Source organism: Rana temporaria, chromosome 3, assembly GCF_905171775.1.
Source record: "Rana temporaria chromosome 3, aRanTem1.1, whole genome shotgun sequence".
NCBI lineage: Eukaryota > Metazoa > Chordata > Amphibia > Anura > Ranidae > Rana > Rana temporaria.
In genome coordinates, this window is record NC_053491.1 from 131946955 (window position 1) to 131968632 (window position 21678).

At 37.7% G+C, this 21678-nt stretch overlaps 1 protein-coding gene across 1 annotated transcript in view; it reads left to right on the forward strand.

The window, feature by feature from the left end:
• The first annotated feature begins 230 nt into the window (after positions 1–230).
• The window catches only part of SEMA3A (semaphorin 3A), a 294077-nt gene continuing 272629 nt past the window's right edge, over positions 231–21678 (forward strand). Inside the window, exon 1 of the mRNA XM_040343438.1 lies at positions 231–1053. Coding sequence (XP_040199372.1) covers positions 942–1053 — 112 coding nt within the window. The 5' untranslated portion in view covers positions 231–941. The remainder of the gene's footprint in view (positions 1054–21678) is intronic.

The following is a 21678-nucleotide window of genomic DNA, read 5'->3' on the forward strand; positions in this document are numbered from 1 at the left end:
GAAGAGGCTGGAAGTGTGCTGATATGTTTGAATTGGAAGAATCCTGTGGAGAATCAGCAAATATGATTTATAATCCCCAGCAGAGTGACTCTTGTCTTGAACAGATTGCTCTGAGAGCTCTAACCAGGAAATTCCCACTAGGATTGTCAAGAAAAAGGAGCATGGTTAAAGAATAAATACAAGTCAAGTTTATTGGCATGCTGTTTAACTAGTGACCTGCCTATGAAATGTGCAGTGATGTTTCATTGACAAGCTGGATGCTGTGCTGCTGTTGTTCTCTTTCAATAAAGTTCAAGCCAGCCTATGCCTTTAAAGGTAAATTCTGGCTGCTTGCCTTCCACATGCTTGGTGCAGGTTTCTGCTCCCTCCTCTAATCTCTACTAGATGTTTTTTGCATGTGTTATGTGACAGCAGGAAAAGGCAGTGGGTTGAGCTTGCCTGTTCTCCCATTGTCAGTTTGCCTTTGCTGTTCCAGGGAAAACCTGTCTGAGAGATCCTGTATCATCTGTGTGCATGTGGACAGAAAAAAGTCAGTAGTACAGCTCTGTAAGCTCCTGTCTTCCTTTCATTCAGCTCCCACACAGTGAACTGAAGCACAAAGAGCTGTGATTCCTCCACCGGGCAGCAGCAGAGCAGAGAGCAGAGGAGATCCTTCAATGAAGCAAATGGATCTTTAAGCCCCAGCACTGCAGCACTCATTCTTTTTTCCTCTCGCTACACAACAGTTGTGCCTCATTATCCGGTGCCTGCTTCATATTGCTCCAGATTGCCTGAACTTTGCAATCTTTTTCCAGACGGAGGGATGGTGAGCTTAATTGTACCTGTGTGGGTGAAATGAAACTGACCTAAGTCACCTGTTCCCCAGACTTGTAAGAACCCTTAAGACTGCAGCAAGGGGACACCAAGCTGCAGAGAGATCTAGGATCTGCTTGCTCCTCAGCATGGGCTCCTTTACTGGGATTGCATTTCTTTTCTTGGGAGTATCAGTAACAACAAGGGTGAACTGTCAGAATGTCAAAAATAACGTGCCAAGGGTCAAATTATCCTACAGAGGTAAGCTCTTTTTTTTGTGCTCTATACTTTTTAAACTAATCCCTAAGTTTATTTGCTTTGCACGTGGCTACAATGCAGCAAATCACCGAAATACTAGATTAACCCTGATCAGCATAAATGCTATAGAAAACACTTTATTTTCAGACAAATTAGAATCTATTTGGATGTAAACTCTGTGCAACTCCTTTGCCATTTATTTGTAGGGAACACAGTAACCGTGACTGTAAAAATTGACTGAGTGGATTTTTTTGTGATTTGGTAACATAAGAAGATTAATATAATGTAGTTTATGCTAGTTGGGACTGGTGCCAGTTTGTGGTTTACTTAATTTCTTTTGTAAACAGGTCTGATGGGAAAAGCATTTTATTTAGAATAAACTCACTAGAGATTTATCACACAAAGGCTACAACAATCTGGAAAGAATAAAAGTAGCTCTGGAAGGCTTGTAATATATAGCTGTGTTATGAAGGTGAACATGCCATAACTGTAATTGGAGTGATATTGCAGCCTTGGAAGAGAAGATAAATGTACTGGCTCGGTTTCTTTTGCTTTCTACCACACAATGGAAATGAACCTATAAGGGCTACGAAATGGAAATATGGATAGAAAGTAGGAGCATGGGGAAAGAGAGGCACCTCATGGAATGTAGCACACTCTGCTTGTGGCTTTTAGCAGAATACTAAAACAAGCCAGATTTGTTTATATAGCTGTGGTGTGGGGATAAGCAGCATAATGCATGGTAAAATTGTGTACTGGAGGAAATAAGTTCTTTTTTATGGTACTAGCATGCCATCTCTGTGATAGGAAGATATGACACAAGTGTGAAAAACACATCTGTGAGAGCAGAATGCTGTTTTCACACTTCATTTCAAAGAAGAAACTGCTTGTACATACATTTAATAGTCCCGTCACGTTTCTGCCTTTTGTAAATAAAGTACTGTCTGTGTAATATATATATATATATATATATATATATATATATATATATATATCATTTTTTTTCTCTCTGTTTTATTGTGATGCATTTTTTGCCTAACTTTTGCTAAATTTCTCATCATTTTATCTTGTATATGCCTTTGTCTAACTGCACAATTTAAGTGTGTTAACAAGTCCTGGTAATAAAGCTGTCACATATAATAAAATGAGCCTTAATTGAATGAACTCCTTCAAGTCTCATTTTCTGCTGATTTTCAGTGTATTCCTTTACAGACTGTCACTCCCCTCCCCATAAAACAATTCATAGGCAAAACAGGTATGAAGGCAATAAAATTCCGCTGGAAGATGAGCTTAGCATAATAGACACTAAATTAGAAGGTTGTGAGCTGCCTTGTGTGAACTAAGGATTCCTGTAACTTCTTCAAGCTTTGATTGAGATCAAATTCTATTACATATCTCCTACAATTAGTTTAGGTTCCTTCAGATTGAGCACTTAGGTTTTTTTTTTTTTCTTTTAAGGCTCAGCTAAGTGAGAAGACACATGCAGAGTAAAAGAATATAATTTGTACTTGCTTTTTTTTCTTTTGTTATTTGTAGCATCAATAGTCCTTTCTTTCCTTGTGTATAATTGTTTTGTCGAAGTGCAATGCTTGTTACCAGTCGTAAGTATTTTGTTTTGAAGAATAATAGTGATTTTGGGCTTTTTGTTTTTTTTAGGCTAATTAGATGTCAAACACATCTGAAATGTGCAGAACACTTGTTCTAAAAACATTTCCAGAGTGATTCATGAAGGGGTTAAATCCCTGCCAGACCTAATTTCCTATGGTCACTAGTTTTCAAAGGTCCATTTCTGGCTCTGTCATTTCTCAGACTGCCAAATGCATGTCTAAGTGGTAAAAGTTAACATGCACAATTCGTTTTACTTAGGTGTCTGAGGCTGGAATAAAAGAGGACCATGAGAGTTAGACATTAACCACATGTTTACTTTCTGATGTCCTATTAGTGCAAGATGCATAGCTAGGCAGGAGACTAGGCTAACACTTCACCTTTACCTAAACAAATAAGCAATATGTAATACTGACTAAATTGCAGGAAGTTTGGCTTTCCATTTGGTTGTGCAAATGTTGTAGAGTGTAAATCTCCAATGACATCTTTAGAACAGACTGAATTTATGAAGTCCCTTTAAGTATAGAATAGTTGTTCCTTACACTAAACACATATGAACTTATTAGAATATGAATGATTAATTCAAAAGATTAGCTAATTAATTATGTTTTTGAATTTTTTGGAATACTTTATATACATTGTGATCTATGCAACTGTTAAATTATACCATATACTGCACATTGGACATGCGTGTATTTGCAACAAGACAATTTAAAGATTTGCCTGTTTTTTCAAACTAATTTACTTGATTCTAGTTTTTGAGTCTTTTTTTCTTGATTGGAAAACTTTGTACTAATTGAAAAAAAAATGTCTACTCAAAAGCAAATTAACTTATATAGAGTTTTAAAAATATATATATTTTTTTGAATTCCAACTTGAGGAATGTGTCAACAAGAAACCACCACTAATTAGAATGAGGTTTCCATCAAGTCAGTTGGTATCCAGATTATTGTTACAGGAATGGTATACTAAATTCACTATGGGCAGCCATGTTGAATAATTCTCTACAGCATCCAGGATTGGAGCATTAGTGAGAGCTCGTACTCTCAAAAGCAACGTTTTTGAAAACTTTAGTAAAAGGGTTAAATGGTACATTTTCCACTGTTGATTACTTGCAAATTGACACACAAATTAAGAAAGTACAAAAGAAATCTGCTACATCTCCATCTGTCTTTTAATATTATTCTGTCACCCATGACATGATACTACTGTATTAAAGTGATATATTGCTCAACGCGTGTGGCTAAATGAGAAAATGTATTTCCAATGTTTGCTATTTAAAGATTTAGTACCTCTGAGACTTTTTTTTGCACACAGTTATCATTGACTGATGTTTGGTACCTAGAACAAAATTATAACATGTTATCAGAGTGTCCTTAAATATAAATTATCTATAGAATTCTCAATAACTGCATATGCTATTAGCTTCCCCAACACGTGAACACTACACATTAAGGAATGAGCAAAACTTTAAAATAATTTCAAGCATGTTTGCTGTGTTTGAACATCTTTAAGTTGAAATCTCATACCATATGAAAGGAAGTTTTCTTTGATGTTTTACAAAAATCAAAGTTTTGACATCTGATGGAAATAACAATGATAGTTTTAAAATCAGGAATGTTCTTGAATTAGTCTTGATTGTCTGCATATGTAAAGTTATGCAACCTGTATTTATAATGTTCGGTAACATAGGCAAATCTTCTTGAAATTAATAACTCTATAGTAAATTGACTCAGCAGTAGAGCGTTAGAGATTGACATTGCAGTGGCATGTGAATGACATTGAAGATTTCTATACTTTGTTGTATTCCTGCATGCACAATTGTGCCTGAAAATGAAATATCACATGTCAAGAAGCTTATTCATTACTATAAGGCAAGTCTAAAGGTGAAAACCCACATACTTTTCCTTTCAGTTTTATATCTACAGTACTAATGTGACAAATTTCTTCCTCATGTTTATTCAAGCAATAGTCGTTCATCCTGCACCAGAACAGTGATGTTTAAGCCATGCCTTTGTTTTGGCCTAGTGCTTGCATATGCCATTATAAGGGTATACATCTCCTGGGCTCTCCTTGTTATTTTCTCAATTATACAATGTAACCATCTTGGTGCACTTCAGTTGGTGCACTTCAGTTTTCCAATTTTATGTTGCCATGAGTTAATATCTGGCTTTGCTTTCTGGTCTACAGTCCAATAGCATGATGTGTTTAAACTGATGTCGACTTCATAACTTTTTTAAAGAGTAGTTTTATTTTAAAGTAAATTGTTTCTGTAGGGTGTGGTTTTACTTTTTATGGCCATAAAAGGAGTTTGTGAATTCACAAAAACCTGCCTATTACAGTGGTTATTTGTATGTTTGATGAACGCATGAAAGTGAGAGTATCAAGGCATCTCCCCTTGCAAAAATAAAACCTACTAAAAAGTTAGTGACCTCCTTTACCCATGAAAGTTAGGACCTACTTTTCTCATCTCAAAAAGTTATTGGCAACTGAATCACTAGCAATGTTATTTTTGTTTTTAGCTCCCAAAGACTAGAAAGCACCTGCTTTGCACACACTCTTTTCCTTACTCTCCAATTACCCAAACATGGCCGCTGGTATGGGTGCTTATAAGGGACAAAATAAAACACAAAGCAAACTTTTTTACTTTACTTGGGTTGTGTGTTTTGCACTGTGTTATGTTGACCTGTGTTTTATATGCATTGACCTTCATTGCATTGCATTAAACTGCATACATGTTGCATTTTAACTCAATAAAATGAAATGCAGGTCAATGAAGTAATGCAGTGAACAGGACACATATAAACAATTGTTTTTTAGGTGTCCTTGCATTTACCAGCATGTTACAGCTGCGCTAAAATGCAGATCAATGTACTAGTGTTAATTAGCCATGACATTTGGGACTTCCTTTTCCCATCTCAAAAAGTTATTGGCAACTGAAACACCAGAGATGTTAATTCTTTTTTTTAGCACCATAAGAGTTAGCATTTCTGCCTTTACAGTTATATAACACGTTTTAAACATGTTCATTGATGGCATCAGATCACTGTTTTGATGTGAACACAAAGGCAAGGTGATCAAATGTTAAATTAGCATGTTTGGCCTGCCAGATTCTTAATACATTATGCTAATGAGGATTTTCTACCACATATCTTATGAGAATCTGTAAATTAGGATGAAAATCCTTTTAGGGACATGTGCCAGGCTAATAAACTAATCACCCACTGGGCCTGTTTATTACCGCCTACAATTTACATGCCGGGTGTGTGTTTGTGCGTGCGTGCGTGTGTAAGAAAAATAATTTATGCACAGCTTTAGAACAACAAAAGCATGAGTTGGAGGTGTTAAAATCTGACTGGGTAAACAGCAGAGTGTTGAGAGTATACCATGCAGCACAATAATGATAATAGACCAGTTTGGAGTATGTTAGAACACAGAACAGCTACATCCAATTGCTGCTATAATACACATATAACAAGGCAGCATTAAAACTATCCTAACTTTTAATGGCTAGTCAGGATGTCTTTGATACAACTTCCCTAAACTGAAATGTATATGTTAGTGCACTTTCTGATTTTCAATGATTTTAATAAACTTTTTCTCCAGTTTGTTAAAGCAGTATTGCCTGTTTACAATTTCAGTGTGATTGTCTGAAATAAAGCTATGATAGTGTTATAGATGACATTTAACTTTTAATCTTATATGGATTCTTTTTTTTTTTTGCAAAGTTTAACGTATACAGATGTCAACATTTCTCTGTACAGTATTATCTGTCTAGACATTGAGCTTCAAAAAAAGAAACCAACATGGGGAAATTTAAAACATTTCTGATGCCTGCATTACTTGGTCTTTATCTGAGATCCTCTAAGCTCTGGGGTCTAAACATGGCATTCCTTTATCGAGGGCTTGTATTCTTGCCACTTGACATACGTGCAGTAAATAGGAGCTAGTGTTTGTTCACATTGCCCCTGGACTTGTTCGGCTTTGTTCATCAGCAAAATTTATTTTACCCATGTAGCATAAAAGCCTCGATCCTTGAAAGGACAATGTGAGGTCAAGAAAATTTTCATTTCACAATATCTCATTACTGCCTGAAAACTGAGCCCTGTATGCTCTTCTAAAGGTGTGAAGTTAATCATAAAGAAATGTATTATGTCATGTTATCTATGCCCTAGAAGGTGCATAATAAAGATCCATAACCTAATACTTTAGGAAACATTTTTTCAGAAGAGTGTACACATTTTACTTATCAGTTAGTCGATGACTGTTAACAAGTAACACTAATCTATTTAACTTGACACAGTATCAGATAAAAAAGTAACCCTTACAAAAAAAAAAAGAATCACCTTTAAAAAAGCAACATTATTTAAAGGAGCCCATTCTGGCTTTGTTATTCTGAAGAATAAATTAACTTTCACGGAAAAGTGTTCATTTTTTTGTAGTATATTTATTATTTATTCATAAAGTTAATTATTAGTAGTAATTTAGATGGTTTATTGATTGTCACTGATTTCTTCAGTTTACCAGACTTTCTTTTAAAAACATTGGTAAGTTTAGCATGCATAGCCTAGTAGTTGGCTTGATGGATGAACATTGTTTATGGCCAGATTAAACAGTATGTACTATGCACTTGTTTAAAAATTCATGTGAACGAAAGTGATTCCCCATGCAGTGTATAAAAAAATCAGGATTCCACCAGAAAAAAAAATGACAGCAAAGCACAGTAGGCATCTCTAAATCTCTAAATACCTGTAGCGTAACTGAAGGGCTTGCACAGGGAACAGCAGTAAAACTAAAAGTCTTGCTGAGCATAAAGAAGCATTCTGACCCCAAAATTTGACTTATGACCTGACCCCACTGAATTTTTTTTTTTTTTTTGAATAACTGCTGCTCCACCATATGTATTTGTAGCAGGGCTGATCACTTATATTTTACGCAGAGAATTTTTTTTTTTTTTTAAGCAATAGTTTTAAAGAGACTAGTATCAGCTTTAAAGTGTCATAGTTGTGATAGTGCAAGTGAAGATGGTTAGGTTAAGGGCTATGGGGTTCAGATAAATTATGTTAGTTTTAGGAGGTGGGTACAAGCAAGGCTAGGCTACAATAGTGGCTGAAGCGTCAACTGCAATAGGCGGAACTGGGACTCTCCTGCCTATGCATCACTCAGTTAACACAAAACATCTGGAATCTCCATATAATATCTAAGTTTTGTATGATAAAGCAGGTGCCCCATTTAAAAGATTCTGCACAGCTCTCTAAGACTGGTTGATTTTGGGCTGCTACTGCTCCTGATCCACTGCTGCTTTTCCTCGGAGGCTCAAGGCAGGAGCACAGCAGGCTTGAGCTGGGAACCAGGTGGCATTTCCTTTGAGTATCAGAATGAATGGCATTGCATCACACCAATGCATGACATTTTTCATGTAGCTCATGTTTAACCCTTAGTAACCCATAGTTGCTTTGGCATCCTCATCTTGAGCGCCAGAGGACCTTGTTCAATTACTGGGTACAGGTATCTGCAGCAGGAGGGTAATCAATTGACTCCTATGGCTGTAGTGGAATATACAGATATCAGTACATAGGACCCACTCTGGCAAACTCTGTAAAGGGTGCCAAGGACTTTTAGGTCACAGCAGCAAGAAAATTGTGAGGCCACAGTCTGAAGTCTATATTGTTATTGCATGCGTTGTTTTAAAGGGCAAGTAGTGTCTTTAGTCATTATTTTTAGGAAATAATTAGTTTAATACATTTGCTAATACATTTACAATTACCTTTTTAATTGTAAGTTTATCTTATGTCCATGCATCAGCAATTTTTTTTAAACTACCGTATTTATCGGCGTGTAACACGCACAGGCGTATAACATGCACCCTAACTTTAAGAGGGAAGTTTCAGGGAAAAAAATGTCCACAGCCCCCTGCGTTAAAACACGCAGGCACAGTTTACCCTCTATTTTCAGGGTAAAAAAGTGAGTGTTATACGCCAATAAATACAGTAATCACTTGTTGAAGAGAACCAGTCCCGATTAGACCTATGTAGGAATCTGAAGACTTAGCTTTTTTATGACTGCACAAGCTTATTTTTGGAAAATAAAAATATTCGATACCACCTCATTTAGTGTTACATTTTGTCTCAACTAAACAATATAGCTAGAGAGCCGAGGAGCTGAGACGTCACCTGAAATATGCCAACTGTCTGAGCAAATATACTCCATGCTCAGTGTGCGTTTAGTTAGTGGACAGGCCAGCAACTGCCAGACTTTAGGTGACCACTGATTTCTTCAGCAATAACAGCTTCCATTTTTCTGCCTTGACATGCAGTATGGCATGGAATAAATCCAGAAAAACTATTTTCCAGCAAATGTTTCTGCTAATGTACATTCCATGGTAGGGAAACATGATTTATAAATGATATAAAAGTATATTCTTGATATGTTGATATTTCAAGTTTTTGGTGAAGAGTACCAGCTACGAGAGAGGCAGCGTTAAAGATAAAGAAGACATTTACAGGCTGATATTATACTGCCATATTGTGGTCTGTAATTGAAGAAACTCATTCCAATTTCCTATTTTTTTTAATCATTCTGCAAAAAACAACTTGACAGCTATGAGAAAACCCCCACATATACACATACCCTCTGACTCTGCTTTGAGAAATTTGCTTTCCAAGGCAAAGTTTTTGGTTTTCTACAGTAAAACAAAAGTGAAAACAGACATTGAGAGAAGGCCTAAAACTGTGTGGATGTTGGAATTCAGGTGTGAAAATGTCATTGTGGGAATACCCTAGCGTCACAAAAAATTTCCAGCAATTATCCCACACCGCAAAAGCAATTCCTATTATGTTGACCTTTGATAACTGTGGAAGCATTTAATTAATTTTACCTTCTGTTTAAAATCAGGTGAAATAAGGGAAAAAGACATGGACAACATTAGGTCAGGATTTAAAAACGTTTAGGCTGCAGATGGATAGCTCACTTTTTGTTATATTATTTATTAAGAAAATGCAAGTATATTTGAAGTTTTGCCAGATGCTTTCTTCTCTATTTTTCTGAACTTTGTGTATTTTTTATGATTATTAATATTTTGTTATATATTACATATTTTTTGTTCTGTACTTACTGTATGCTTGTTTTTTTTTCATAGCTTCAGTTTAGTAAAAAAAAAAACTGTCAAGCTATTTAAATTACAAAGCTTACTGGATATAAATAAAGAACCTGTTAAGGGGGTGGATTAGACTGAAGCTGAAGTAAAGCCACTGGAATTAATAACTTCTCAAAGAATAAACATCTCTAAAAGATTCCACTGCTAGTGCACTATGACTATGTTTCCATGGAGATTAATTGGGAAGAATTGAGTAGTTAAATAAATACATGCAACTTGTCTTTGTATCTAGCTAAAGCGCATAAGATACAGGAACAATTTTCACTTCAGTGAGTTGGAAACATGATTTAAGCCCACCATTTACCAAGGCTGACTTTGAAAAAATATACTTAAGAAAATATACACTCTTTTAGTGTGTAGCATTTTTGATGTAGTAGGTGGTAAACAAAAAATGTAGCGCTAAATAAAATGTGGGATGCCAAGTGGGGTACCGACATTAAATAGTGCAAGTGCACATATCTGACTGACATGAAAGTCAGAAATAAAGTTCCATATAAAAAGGGAAAACAAAAACACACACACAAAACATGTAGCCAAGTCTCTGTTGGGAACTTGAAGTGGATCATCAATTAAACAATTGGTGTGAGGTGTAGGGTGGATAGATGTCCAATGATTGAAGAAACAAACAGGTGATCAATTTGTCTGCAGTAATCTATACGAATCACAATGACATCAGATGTATGGTAGGTATGAATACGCTTACCGGATAAGTTGGACTCTGATACTGTACAGCAAAAGAGTCAAACGGGCATAGTGGTCATTAGGGAACTGGGACCACTGCAACCAGGTATAGGACAAGAAGTTTGTGGATGAAACTCCAACTGGCATGGACACCAGGAACCAGTGATGTTCAAATGGCGTGCTGTAGAACTGCAACGGATTCCGGATGGGATCCTTAGACTGCGTGTCCAAGGGTACAAGCAATGAACTCAGCTGAAGCTCCGGTCAGACCATGAGATAAAATAAAGAAAAAAGGGGGCTCCAATAGCGCAGGTCAATAAAACCAAATTAAGGTTTATTCAATAAAAGTCATACATGAATGATGACATAAAAGTAATCACGTGATGAAGCAATATGGGGTGCTCAATGGCGTACCCGACGCGTTTCGGCCACAGAAGCGCTACATTTTTTGTTTACCATTTACTCAGCTTTGTTTGTTTGTATGTAGCAGCTTAATCATTGTTTTAGTTAGCGCAGTTTTTTCCCTATTTTTGCATTTTTGATGTAACCATAGCTATTACCGCAAAATAGACAGTCTATCTATGATCTTAGCTTATTATACTGGTCCTGTGATTCTCAAAATGGAAGTGAGGTATCAGCTAAGTGCAGGGGTAGGCAACCTTAAAGAGATGGATATCTACCTGAACAACATGGGAAAAGTCAAAGATCACTGGGCACAGTGTCACCTCCTCACACCTGATTTAAAGCTCTAATTGCCATACTACTATGTTGTAATCATGTGCATTAGAGGGCTTAAATCAGGTGGAGAGGAGGCAACATACCACCTCCACACCACCTGTCAAACTCAGTCGGATAGCTTTTCACAGGAACAGCAGTGTCTGCTGCACTTGTGAATAAGCCCTTAGTTGCATTTGGCAGCGGCACCCTTAGGGCTCGTTCACAAGTAAAGTTGGGGGGTAAAAACCTGCAGTTGAGTCCGTTTTACTGCCCCCAACCCCTGCCCTATTTAGTGGGTGCTACCGCCTGCCAATCGCAACCCATTCAAGTAAATGTATGCTTCTGCAAGGTCCAAGGGGTTAAAAAAGGTGGTGAGAAAGCAACAGAATGCTGCCTGCTTTAACCCCTTGTTTGCTGTACTGCACAAGATTGCAGATAATAGCCTCATTCACTTGAATATGCCGTGCTTGGCAAGTGCTAAACCCACAAACCAAGATAGGGCATATAACTCCTGCTGCTGGGATATGTGTACACCCCTGACCACTGCAGCTAAAGGGGATGCGGTTGGGGTGGGGTTGGTAAAAACACATTTTAACTATGGGTATTTACCACCCCCCAGAGTTCAAATGTAAATACTTTTCTGAGCCCCCTGTAATGCTGTGTACACACGGTCTGAATTTCAAACAACAAAAATTTGAGAGCTGGTTCTCAAATTTTCCGACCATGTGTACACAATTCAATGCACAAAAATGATATGCATGCTCGGAATCAATTTGACGCATGCTTCATTGAACTTCATTTTTCTTGGCTTGTCGTAGTGTTGTACGTCACCGCGTTCTTGACGTTTTCCGTGTGTATGCAAGACAAGTTTCAGTGAACATCCATTGGAAAAAAATCCACAGTTTTGATGTCGGAATGTCCGATCGTGTGTACGCAGCATTAGGCTGCTTTCACACTGTTGTGCTGCAGTTTACCTGTACAGTGGGTCCAGCACAGTGCATCTGCAACTTTCCTGTGCTAGCTGCGCTTTGCCATAGACTTCTATTATATCCTGCAGGTGTGGTGTACTTTCATAAAGCACACCAAAACTCCTGCATTCAGAAAGTGCACCAAACCCACAGGATATATTTGAAGTCTATGGTTAAGTGCAGCAAACCCACAGGAAAGCTGTAGGTACACTGTACTGCACCTGCGGTGTGGCTAAACTGCAGCACATCAGTGTTAAATAGCCTTATATTATTATACAAAGTGTATTGCTGCTAGCTGGGATAAGAGGTGGAGTGCAGTTGGTATTACTCTGCATGGGATAGGAGCCAGCACCAAAGAGGAGGCATTGGCTTATTCGGCTCTTGCTCCCTACTACAGCTTCAACTTTACAATTAGTCACTCTGCATTGCATTATGATTGATGCTCTGGGATGGTGGGACAGCAAGCCCAGACTGCGATCTACCAGTCACCTAACTGTGATTTAACTGGTAGATCACGATCTACTGGTTGATGACCCCCAGCTTAGGGAGACCTGTTCCTACTGATTATGAAAAGGCAGAGGAACAGAAACCAATATATTATGTTTCTGTAAATAGGGAGTCCTTTAAACCATTTGCCTTTTAGATGAGGAAAGGTTACTCAAAAACGCTCATGCATAATTTCTCATTGTGAATATATGATATTTTCAGTCCCTTTTTTTCTTTACCGTATAATATTATGTGATCCCTTGACTTATTCTCACCATAAACTACTGCTCTTGCAGTCACAACACTGATGGTACCACTGTAAAGATTTAATTGTTTGAGAGAATGCGTGCGTTTCCAGCTCACATTTTGGTTCAGGACATTAAGCTTTGCCATTTCCATACTAACAGCAGTTATGCCCTTAGGCAAAGGATTTGTGTGAGTATAATGGCAAAAGAGTATGACGCTGATAACAGCAGAGGCTGCATGAAGAGTTAAGTGTAATGGTTTTTGGATGGTTCCATTAAAGTCTCTTGAAAAGCATGGGAGAGAATTTTTGTTAGGGCTCTTTAGCGTCTTTGAAAAACATCTATCAATTGTTTGAAATGGCTATTCACAAACAGTCTGTTCCAAACTGACAGTTTTAAAAGGCATGCTCCCCAAAAAGCTTGAAGCTACATGATTGTCTCATTTGTTCACATTATGGAGAAGCCAATTCACTACTGGTACCATAGAGGAATAAAATGTTCTGTTGATTATGATAGGATTATTATTTGTATTATTATTATTATAATTATTATTATTATTATTATTGTCATTATCATATGTAACATCATTGTTGTTATTAACCCCATTTGATTTAGGAAGCATGGAGATACAGCTTGGTTTACTGCAAATGGATGAAGTGAAAAGGGATGAGTTTTATACTTGCTCAGTTGAAATTATTATTATTATTATTATTATTATTATTATTATTATTATTGTCAACAGTTTGCACAGGGCTTTACAAAATGAAGGAAGACAGTACAGTCATAATACAGTTCAATACAACAAGATGGATCAGAAGTCCCTGCTCATTAGAGCTTACAATCTAAAAGGAAGTGTCAAGTGATGCAAAAGGCAATAACTGCTAGGGATGAGCTGATGAAGAAAGGTACAGTTTATTAGTTAAAGGCAGGATAGGCTTCTCTGTAGAGATGGGTTTTCAGGGATCACTTTAAGACAGATAGAGTAAAGCCCTGTACACACAATCAGATATCTGATGGAATCTAATCCGATTTTTTCGTCGGATATCCGATCAAGCTGACTTTCATCAGTCTTGCCTACACACCATCAGTCAAAAATCCGACCGTGCCAAAACGCGGTGACGTACAACACTACGACGAGCCGAAAAAAATTAAGTTCAATGTTTCCAAGCATGGGTCGACTTGATTCTGAGCATGCGTGGATTTTTCTCCGATGGAGCTCCACACAGACGATCAGATTTTTCTCTCTGTTTTTTATCTATAGGAAAAATTTAAAACATGTTCTATTTTTTTTCATCGATGGAAAAAAGACCGATGGGGCCCACACACAATCGGTTTGTTCCGATGAAAACAGTCCATCGGTCTGTTTTCATCGGAAAAACCGATCGTGTGTACACGGCTTAAGAGATAGATTGGGGTAAGGAGTTCCAGAGGATGAGAGAGGCACTGGAAAAGTCATAGGCCCCGTACACACGTCCGAGGAACTCGACGTGCCAAACACATCAAGTTCCTCATCGAGTTCAGTGTGGAAGCCACCATGTTCTCGGCGGGCCGACTTTCCTCATTGAACAATGAGGAAATAGAGAACATGTTCTCTTTTCGGCCCGACGAGTTCCTCGCTGAAAAGTGTACACACGACCAAGTTTCTCGGCAGAATCCAGCTCCGGTCGAGTTTCTGGCTGAATTCTGCCGAGAAACTCGGTCGTGTGTACGGGGCCATAGAGGTGACCATGGGAGGAGTTGGTAAGAGAGCTAGCGAGAAGTAGATCTTGAGAGGAGCAAAAACTATGGTTTGGTTTGGTGTTTTAGGATAAGGTTGGTGATGTAGCTGGGGGGCAGAGCTATGGTTGGTGATGTAGATTTTTTTTTTAGTACTTTGAATTTTATTCATTGGGCGAGTGGATATAGAAACTCTGATTCAGTTTTAAGTTTTGACAATTGCATTGTCTATAAGCACATAAATTCTTCAGCATGTAGATGTGTGCCCCAGACAGCAATGTTAATAACATTTTAGAACTGATAGTACAAACCCATGACTGACACAAAACTCTTTTGTTCATTTATTCCCTTGAGCAATACAGTCACAATATGAGGGGAGGAGAAGTAATTAGACAACTACACCTTTGAAAAGTTGCCTCAGGAAGGGGAAAGTAGAGACAGTGCTTACATAGAACATTGAAAGCTTGTGTTTTGTATACTCTAACACATTTGGAAATATTTTACTATGTGATACAGTAATAGGCAAGTCTGATACACAAACAATTATGAAAATGTAAATTATAGCATGGGAAATGTCAAATTATCTACACTGGTCCCCATTGCATATGTAGCTTTTTCTTAGGGAGTTATATGTTTAAGAAATACTGAAAAATATGCCTGCAATAAATATGTGGAGCCCTTTTTGGGAAACTTGATAGACAAGAAACATGATGGTAGAGCACTGGAATTTCAAGTAATATGTTGGAGAATACAGGTTTTCTTTTCATGCACTAGAACTAATCATGTGGTAAATGTAGAGCCTTTCACTTCAAATTAGTGTGGACTTTCACTAAATATGTAACTGATTTAAGTTTTTGTAGTAGACAGTGAAGAAAATATGAGTTAGCCTGCACCAAGCACATTGTAGCATCTTTGCTGCTCATTATTTAATAATTGACATTTTAACAAAAAACATCTTCAGTGATAATACATCAAATACTATACAGTATAATGGGGTCAATTCACTAATGTTTACCGCATGCAATAACATGGCCATGTGTCTATTTTGCATAAATTATTGCATGCAGTAAATAAAGTCCAATTCACCAAAAAATAAAAACAATGATTATGCAGTATTTACTGGAAAAAAAAACGTGACAGAAAATATTGTACAAAAAAAAAATGAAGTAAGCTCCTAAGTCCAATTCACAATAGAACAGAGAGTAAAAAAATCATGCTGGCGGTATCACATGCGGTATTTGTCAGAAACAGGCTGGGAGCCCCCCCCCAATAGCTAATTGATAAGGAGCAGGCTGGAAAGCCTGTCGCTGCATGCTTAACAACTGTTGACTCATCAGCTGTCAGCGGAATCTCCACTGACAGGTGAATGTAAAAAAACATGCCCATAATTAAAAATTATGAAAACAAAAACAGTGTGGGGGTCCCCTCCAATGCATACCTTGGGTCTGGTAGAAAATTTAAGGGAAACCCCATGCCAAAATGTAAAAAAAAAAAAATGGTGTGGGGATCCCCAAATATCCATACCAGACCCTTATCTAATCATGCAGCCTGGCAGGTCAGGAAAGGGTGGGGGGACAAGCGAGCAGCATACCCTAGTGCAAAGCACATTGTTCCTATGTTGATGGGGACAAGAGCCACTTCCCCATAACCCTGGGCTGTGGGGGTCTGCATGATCTGGATTAATAAGGGATCCTCCCTCCATGTGAATGAGTAGGGGGTACCCCTACCCAATTTACTAAACAATGTGTAAAAGTAAATAAAGACCGTACTCAAGATTTTGCCAATTCCTTTTTTTTATATATAAAAAATGACGCTGCCATAGCCAGAGCTGAAAAAAGAAGAAAAAAGCTCTGCTCGCCACGAATGCTCCCGTGGTCTGGCTGCCCTGCCGTTTAACATTTCTTAAGTAGCTATGGGGCAGGGCCACCCGGCGACATCACCTGGTGGCACTCTTGTGACATCACCAACCAGTGGGGGAAGCTCCTTTGGGGCATTTCCTTAATTTCCTGTTTGATAACAAGCTTGTCCCCAGTAGAGGAAGTGAGGAAAAATCACTATTTTTTAAGGTAAATAGGAGAATAGTAATAACATTTTTATTTGTATTGCCTGTTGCACAGTTTTCTTTATTACTGTCTGGTAAAAGGTTGTCTCCAGAAAGTGAAGGGAAATCTCCTTATAAAGCAATAAAACCTGACAGGGGTTCCAACCTTTCCTCATTCTATATAAAACTAAAGCAAATGGTTCTAGGTATAGATACACTTTAAGATTGCAAAGCTATCCAGTATTACGTGATTGTAAGGACAACTGACTATTGATAAACAAACTAATTCATAAATCAAGAAAATTAAAAAAATGTTTCAATCAAATGTAAAATATATATATAAATACTCCTGATTTGATCATCACTCCAGCTCCCCCCCCCCCACTTCCCTTTATTAGTTATATGCATTTGATATGTGATTATAATTACCACTAATTTAGTTCTTACATTTTAGTAGAGTAAGGTAATGCATCATGGGAGCAATATATATAAACTAATTATAACTTCTCATCGATTACCTATGCTATTGGTTACCTATATACATTATACATCTTAAACTGTTATTAAGAAGACTGATTTTTTTAAATGGTGGTCTTAGTTTGAAATTCATAGGTGATACTGTTACTGCAAGGGTGTTTGTCTAACTTTTCAGTAGCATTTGTTTTTCTAACCCTTACATTCACCTCTGGCCATCAAACGAGCAGTCAGTTTGCTGCAGGATTTTTGGAAAACCAAATCTCATGCAGCCTGTCACAAATAGACAGGGGATCTGAGTGACGTGTTTCCATTATCTGAGTGTATGTAGTCTAATGAAAGGGATTAGCCGCAGAGATAAAATCAGACCTAGATTCCTGGTGTCTGCATTTTCCACGCTTTGTTGTTGCTGTAATGTAATGATTGTAAGTACCTGCTTGGAGGAGAAAGGGATCTTACATAGTGTTAGGTGGTTCCTAAGTATAGCACCATATGTACATCGTTGTGTTAAAGAAAAGTCCACTTAAGGCATTACTAGAGGTCCCTTGTAATAACCGTTCACTAGCATATTCAGTTGTGTATCATTCTTCTATGGCACATTGAGTGGTGACAGAAATATGTTAAACTGAATGACTCTGGAATGAGGTAAAGAAAATTTGTCAAGTTTACAAGTCTCGTAAGCTGTCAAGCTGCATATTCCCAAATTCTGCCAGTATCAATCCATACATTTATGTGTAGGATAAAAACTAGGTTTTAGATAAGACTTGTTACTAGACATGTGCATTCGTTTTCGTCCGAATGCATTTTCGTCCGAATTTCGGGTATTTTCGTTACCGTTTTAACAAGCGAAAACGAACGTGCAGAATCCGAAATCCGAAAGATCTGACATAAAAAAATGCTTTATTTTTGTTTTCATTGCTACAACAGTATGATGTAGATAGGAGATTTGATATGATGCTGGCAATAGCAATCTGTGTTTATCGAATCTGCGGTCGAATGTGCCTAACCTTAACTCTTTTAGTCCAAGATTATTCTACATAGAGAGGAAAGATTCGACATAGAGAGAAAAGATTCAACATTATAGAGACAGTGTTGGGGTAGACCATTCAACATGAACGACAGTCTGTCGAAAGTTCTAAGAAGATTCGACAAGCAGCTAAACTGTACGACGCTGCAATTGTACATTTGCGGTCAAATGCTCGGCCCATAGGCTATAGAAGAATTTGAATGTTGGTTGACTAGTAATAATAATTTATAAATAGAATTTATTACTAGTCATACAACATTAGAATTCTTCTATAGCTTGTAGGCGGAACATTCCACCGGAAATGTATGATTCGACATACAGTTTAGCTGCTCCGTCGAATCTTCTTAGAACATTTGACAGACACCATAAGCCTTCAATGACAGATTCGACCTTAATTAATTTGGATTGTCAGGCAAATGCATTTTTTACGAAACAGAATAAATAAAACGAATTTCGTGAGTAACTAAATAAATGTATTTTTTGGACGAAAACAATATCAATTATGTAATTTTTTGTTAGTTTAGGCGCTAGTGAAAGAATATACGTTTTATAAGTGTGATGGCTACATTTGTTTTCTTTTTTTCTAGCTTTTTTTTTCATTTGTCACCTGGTCATCCTGCAAATGCCATGCTTCCTGTTACTTTATGGCTACACTCATTTCTTAATAGTGCTTTGGAAAAAGCCACAGATGTCCCATTGACCTTCTGTTCATCTCCATGATCTAGTGCAGGGGTCTCCAAACTGTCTAAACAAAAGGCCAGTTTGCTGTCCTTCAGAATTTAGGGGGGCTGGACTGTGGCCAGTGAGAGTAGAAAATTCCCCCTGAATCAGTGGAAGTAAACAATGTCCCATCATTGGTTTAGTGGAAGGAATAGTGCCCAATTGTTGATATCAGTGGGAGGAATAGTACCCCGTCCTTGGTGTATGTGAGAGGAATAGTGCCCCATTGTTGATATCAATGGGAGGAATAGCACCCTATCCTTGGTGTAAGTGGAAGGAATATTGCCCCATCATTAGTCTCAGTGGTGGATGGAACAGTGCTCCAAGGGCTGGATAGAGGCAAGCAAAGGGCCAAATCGGGCCCTAGGGCCACAGTTTGGAGACCACTGATCTAGTGGATGGTTGTGGTCAGTATTTTACACAAGAAAGATAAGGATGTTTGTGCTTTAATTTCAGCTCACATAAAGTGACAAGGGCACTGCATTCTGGCAAGATCTGGAAGTACTTTCTATATTTGAATAAAATGTTCTGAGTCTTGAAAAATAACTAATGCAGCCACGACGTGGTGACTGGGAAGCTGCAATATATTACATTTTGAGTTTACAACATGTACTATGACTAAGACTAAGCCCATTGGTAGGATAAAACGCATTAGACGGGCATGGCTTTTGGACGAGATGAAGCTGTTTTACACTAAGACTGGGTGGTTTGCTGTTGTGCACTCAGGTGCTTCCTTCTGACAGATATCTTATATTTTGAGTGCAGCTATGTTATACCCTCAGAGTCAGAGGGGTCCATTTTTAGAAAATGCATTGTGCAAATTCCTTAAAATTTTCACAGCCATAGCGAATAATTTCTGTACAGTGTCTAAAATGTTTTTTAACCAGTGATTGTTGGCTTTATCTAGTGGCCAAAATGCAGTATTTTCCTTAATGAGGCATTTCAGGAAAATGCTGCATTATGGCCACTATAAGGAGCTGATCATAATAGGAAAATAATATATTGGACACATTACGAGGTTTAAATGCTGAGGCACTCAAACAGCATTTATTTATTTTTTATATATGCATCCCATGGTGTATCTGAAGCCAACATGTCTGACTTTTTTCTTCGCTAGAGAGGTATATGGTTAGAAACTCCTGTCTTGTTTTTCTTTTTTTGTGTCCCTGTTATAAACATGTTATAAACATCCACCCTCTCTGTTTGTCCCCATTACTACTGTTACCCAGACCAAAAGAGAGGGTAAATGACAAAAAAATTATCTGTAATCAGAACAGTAATAGAGGGAAAAGCTTACACTGGGGGCACTGGACATGACAGCTGACAGCTGTTTCCTTCACTTTGAAGTGATCATCTTGCTTCCTATAGGACAAAACGTGAACCCAAATCTCACCAATGAGATGGCAAAAAAAATGTTTTTTTCCTTTCCTTACTTAATCCAAAATAGTGTCTTGAAGATTATTGATCTATGAGTGCATTTACACAGAATGGCAAAACTAAGGAAAAATGAAGGGCCTAGTGTTGTGACCCATACACTCACAATTGTATATCCATTATTACTGGGTGTCCAAGCTTGTGCTGATCAGCCTTTTAGAAGAAGTAGTTTGCTCACCATGGCAATAGGAGCATGATCCCAATTAGATCTTTTCATCTGACTTCTAAAATATATAGCATGAGCACCTTCTTGAGAGATGAAACTGCTCCAAAAACTGCTGATCCCTTGGCTTTGCTTCAGTCCCACCAAGGGCACTGGCTATGCACAGGTGCGTTGGATAGAAGAAGATCCTGGACTGCCGCACTCCTCAAAACGATGTCTCCACTGCACAAATGAAATCCAAAAAACAACCAAAGCAACACGAAGTGAACAACAGGAAAAAGGTGGCCGACATTCCTCACATCATGCAACGCTTGACATCAACTATGAGTAAGCGTCGCATGGTGTGAGGCATGTCGGACACCTTTTTCCTGTTGTTCACTTCATTTTGACTGTGTTGCTTTGGTTGTTTTTTGGATTTCATGTGTGCAGTGGAGACATCGCTTTGAGGAGTGCGGTAGTCCAGGATCTTCTTTTATCCATGAGCACCTTCTTATTTCTGTGAAAAAAAGAAATACACCCCAATAAAAAATACAAGAAAAAAAGTTACTTTAAGCTCTCTTGTCTACAAAGTCATATGGATTTTAAATATGTGCAAATAAACAGGTGTTGGCATACACCTTATTAGTTGCCTTAAACTTACATTGGTAAAATGACCCCCCTTTTAAATGCACTAAAAGCATAAATGACATTGACACAGAGCCAACATGGCTCATTTAAAAATAGGTGAGAGCTAGACTTACGAGGCAAGTTCACTGAAATAAAAGCATGGAGATGAAATTGGCCACAACAAATGCTAAATGGGAATTTCAAGAGTAGGAAACGGCTTTGAAATATTTCCTTCACAGCCTGAATAATAATTTTAGGCTATGATGACAAAACCTTGCTTTAATGTGTGTTACCAGCACTGTGGCTCACAGAAACTATGCAGCCAGAAGCCAAACATGTGGTTGTGATCAGGCTGCATATACCGTGCGTGTCTGAGGTATGGGAAGGTGACAATATGGAAATGTGCGAGTACAGCGTACATTATAATTTCACATAATCTATTAAAAGAATAAATACTATAGTTGGCTTGTTCTACTTAAGCTTGAGATAGATTTTTCCTTTTACTTTACTAAAATTAGAGAGCTTTGCTATGTTAAGATATAGTTTTGACATCCTGTTGTAATAATGACAGGTTAGGTACCTAGAAGTG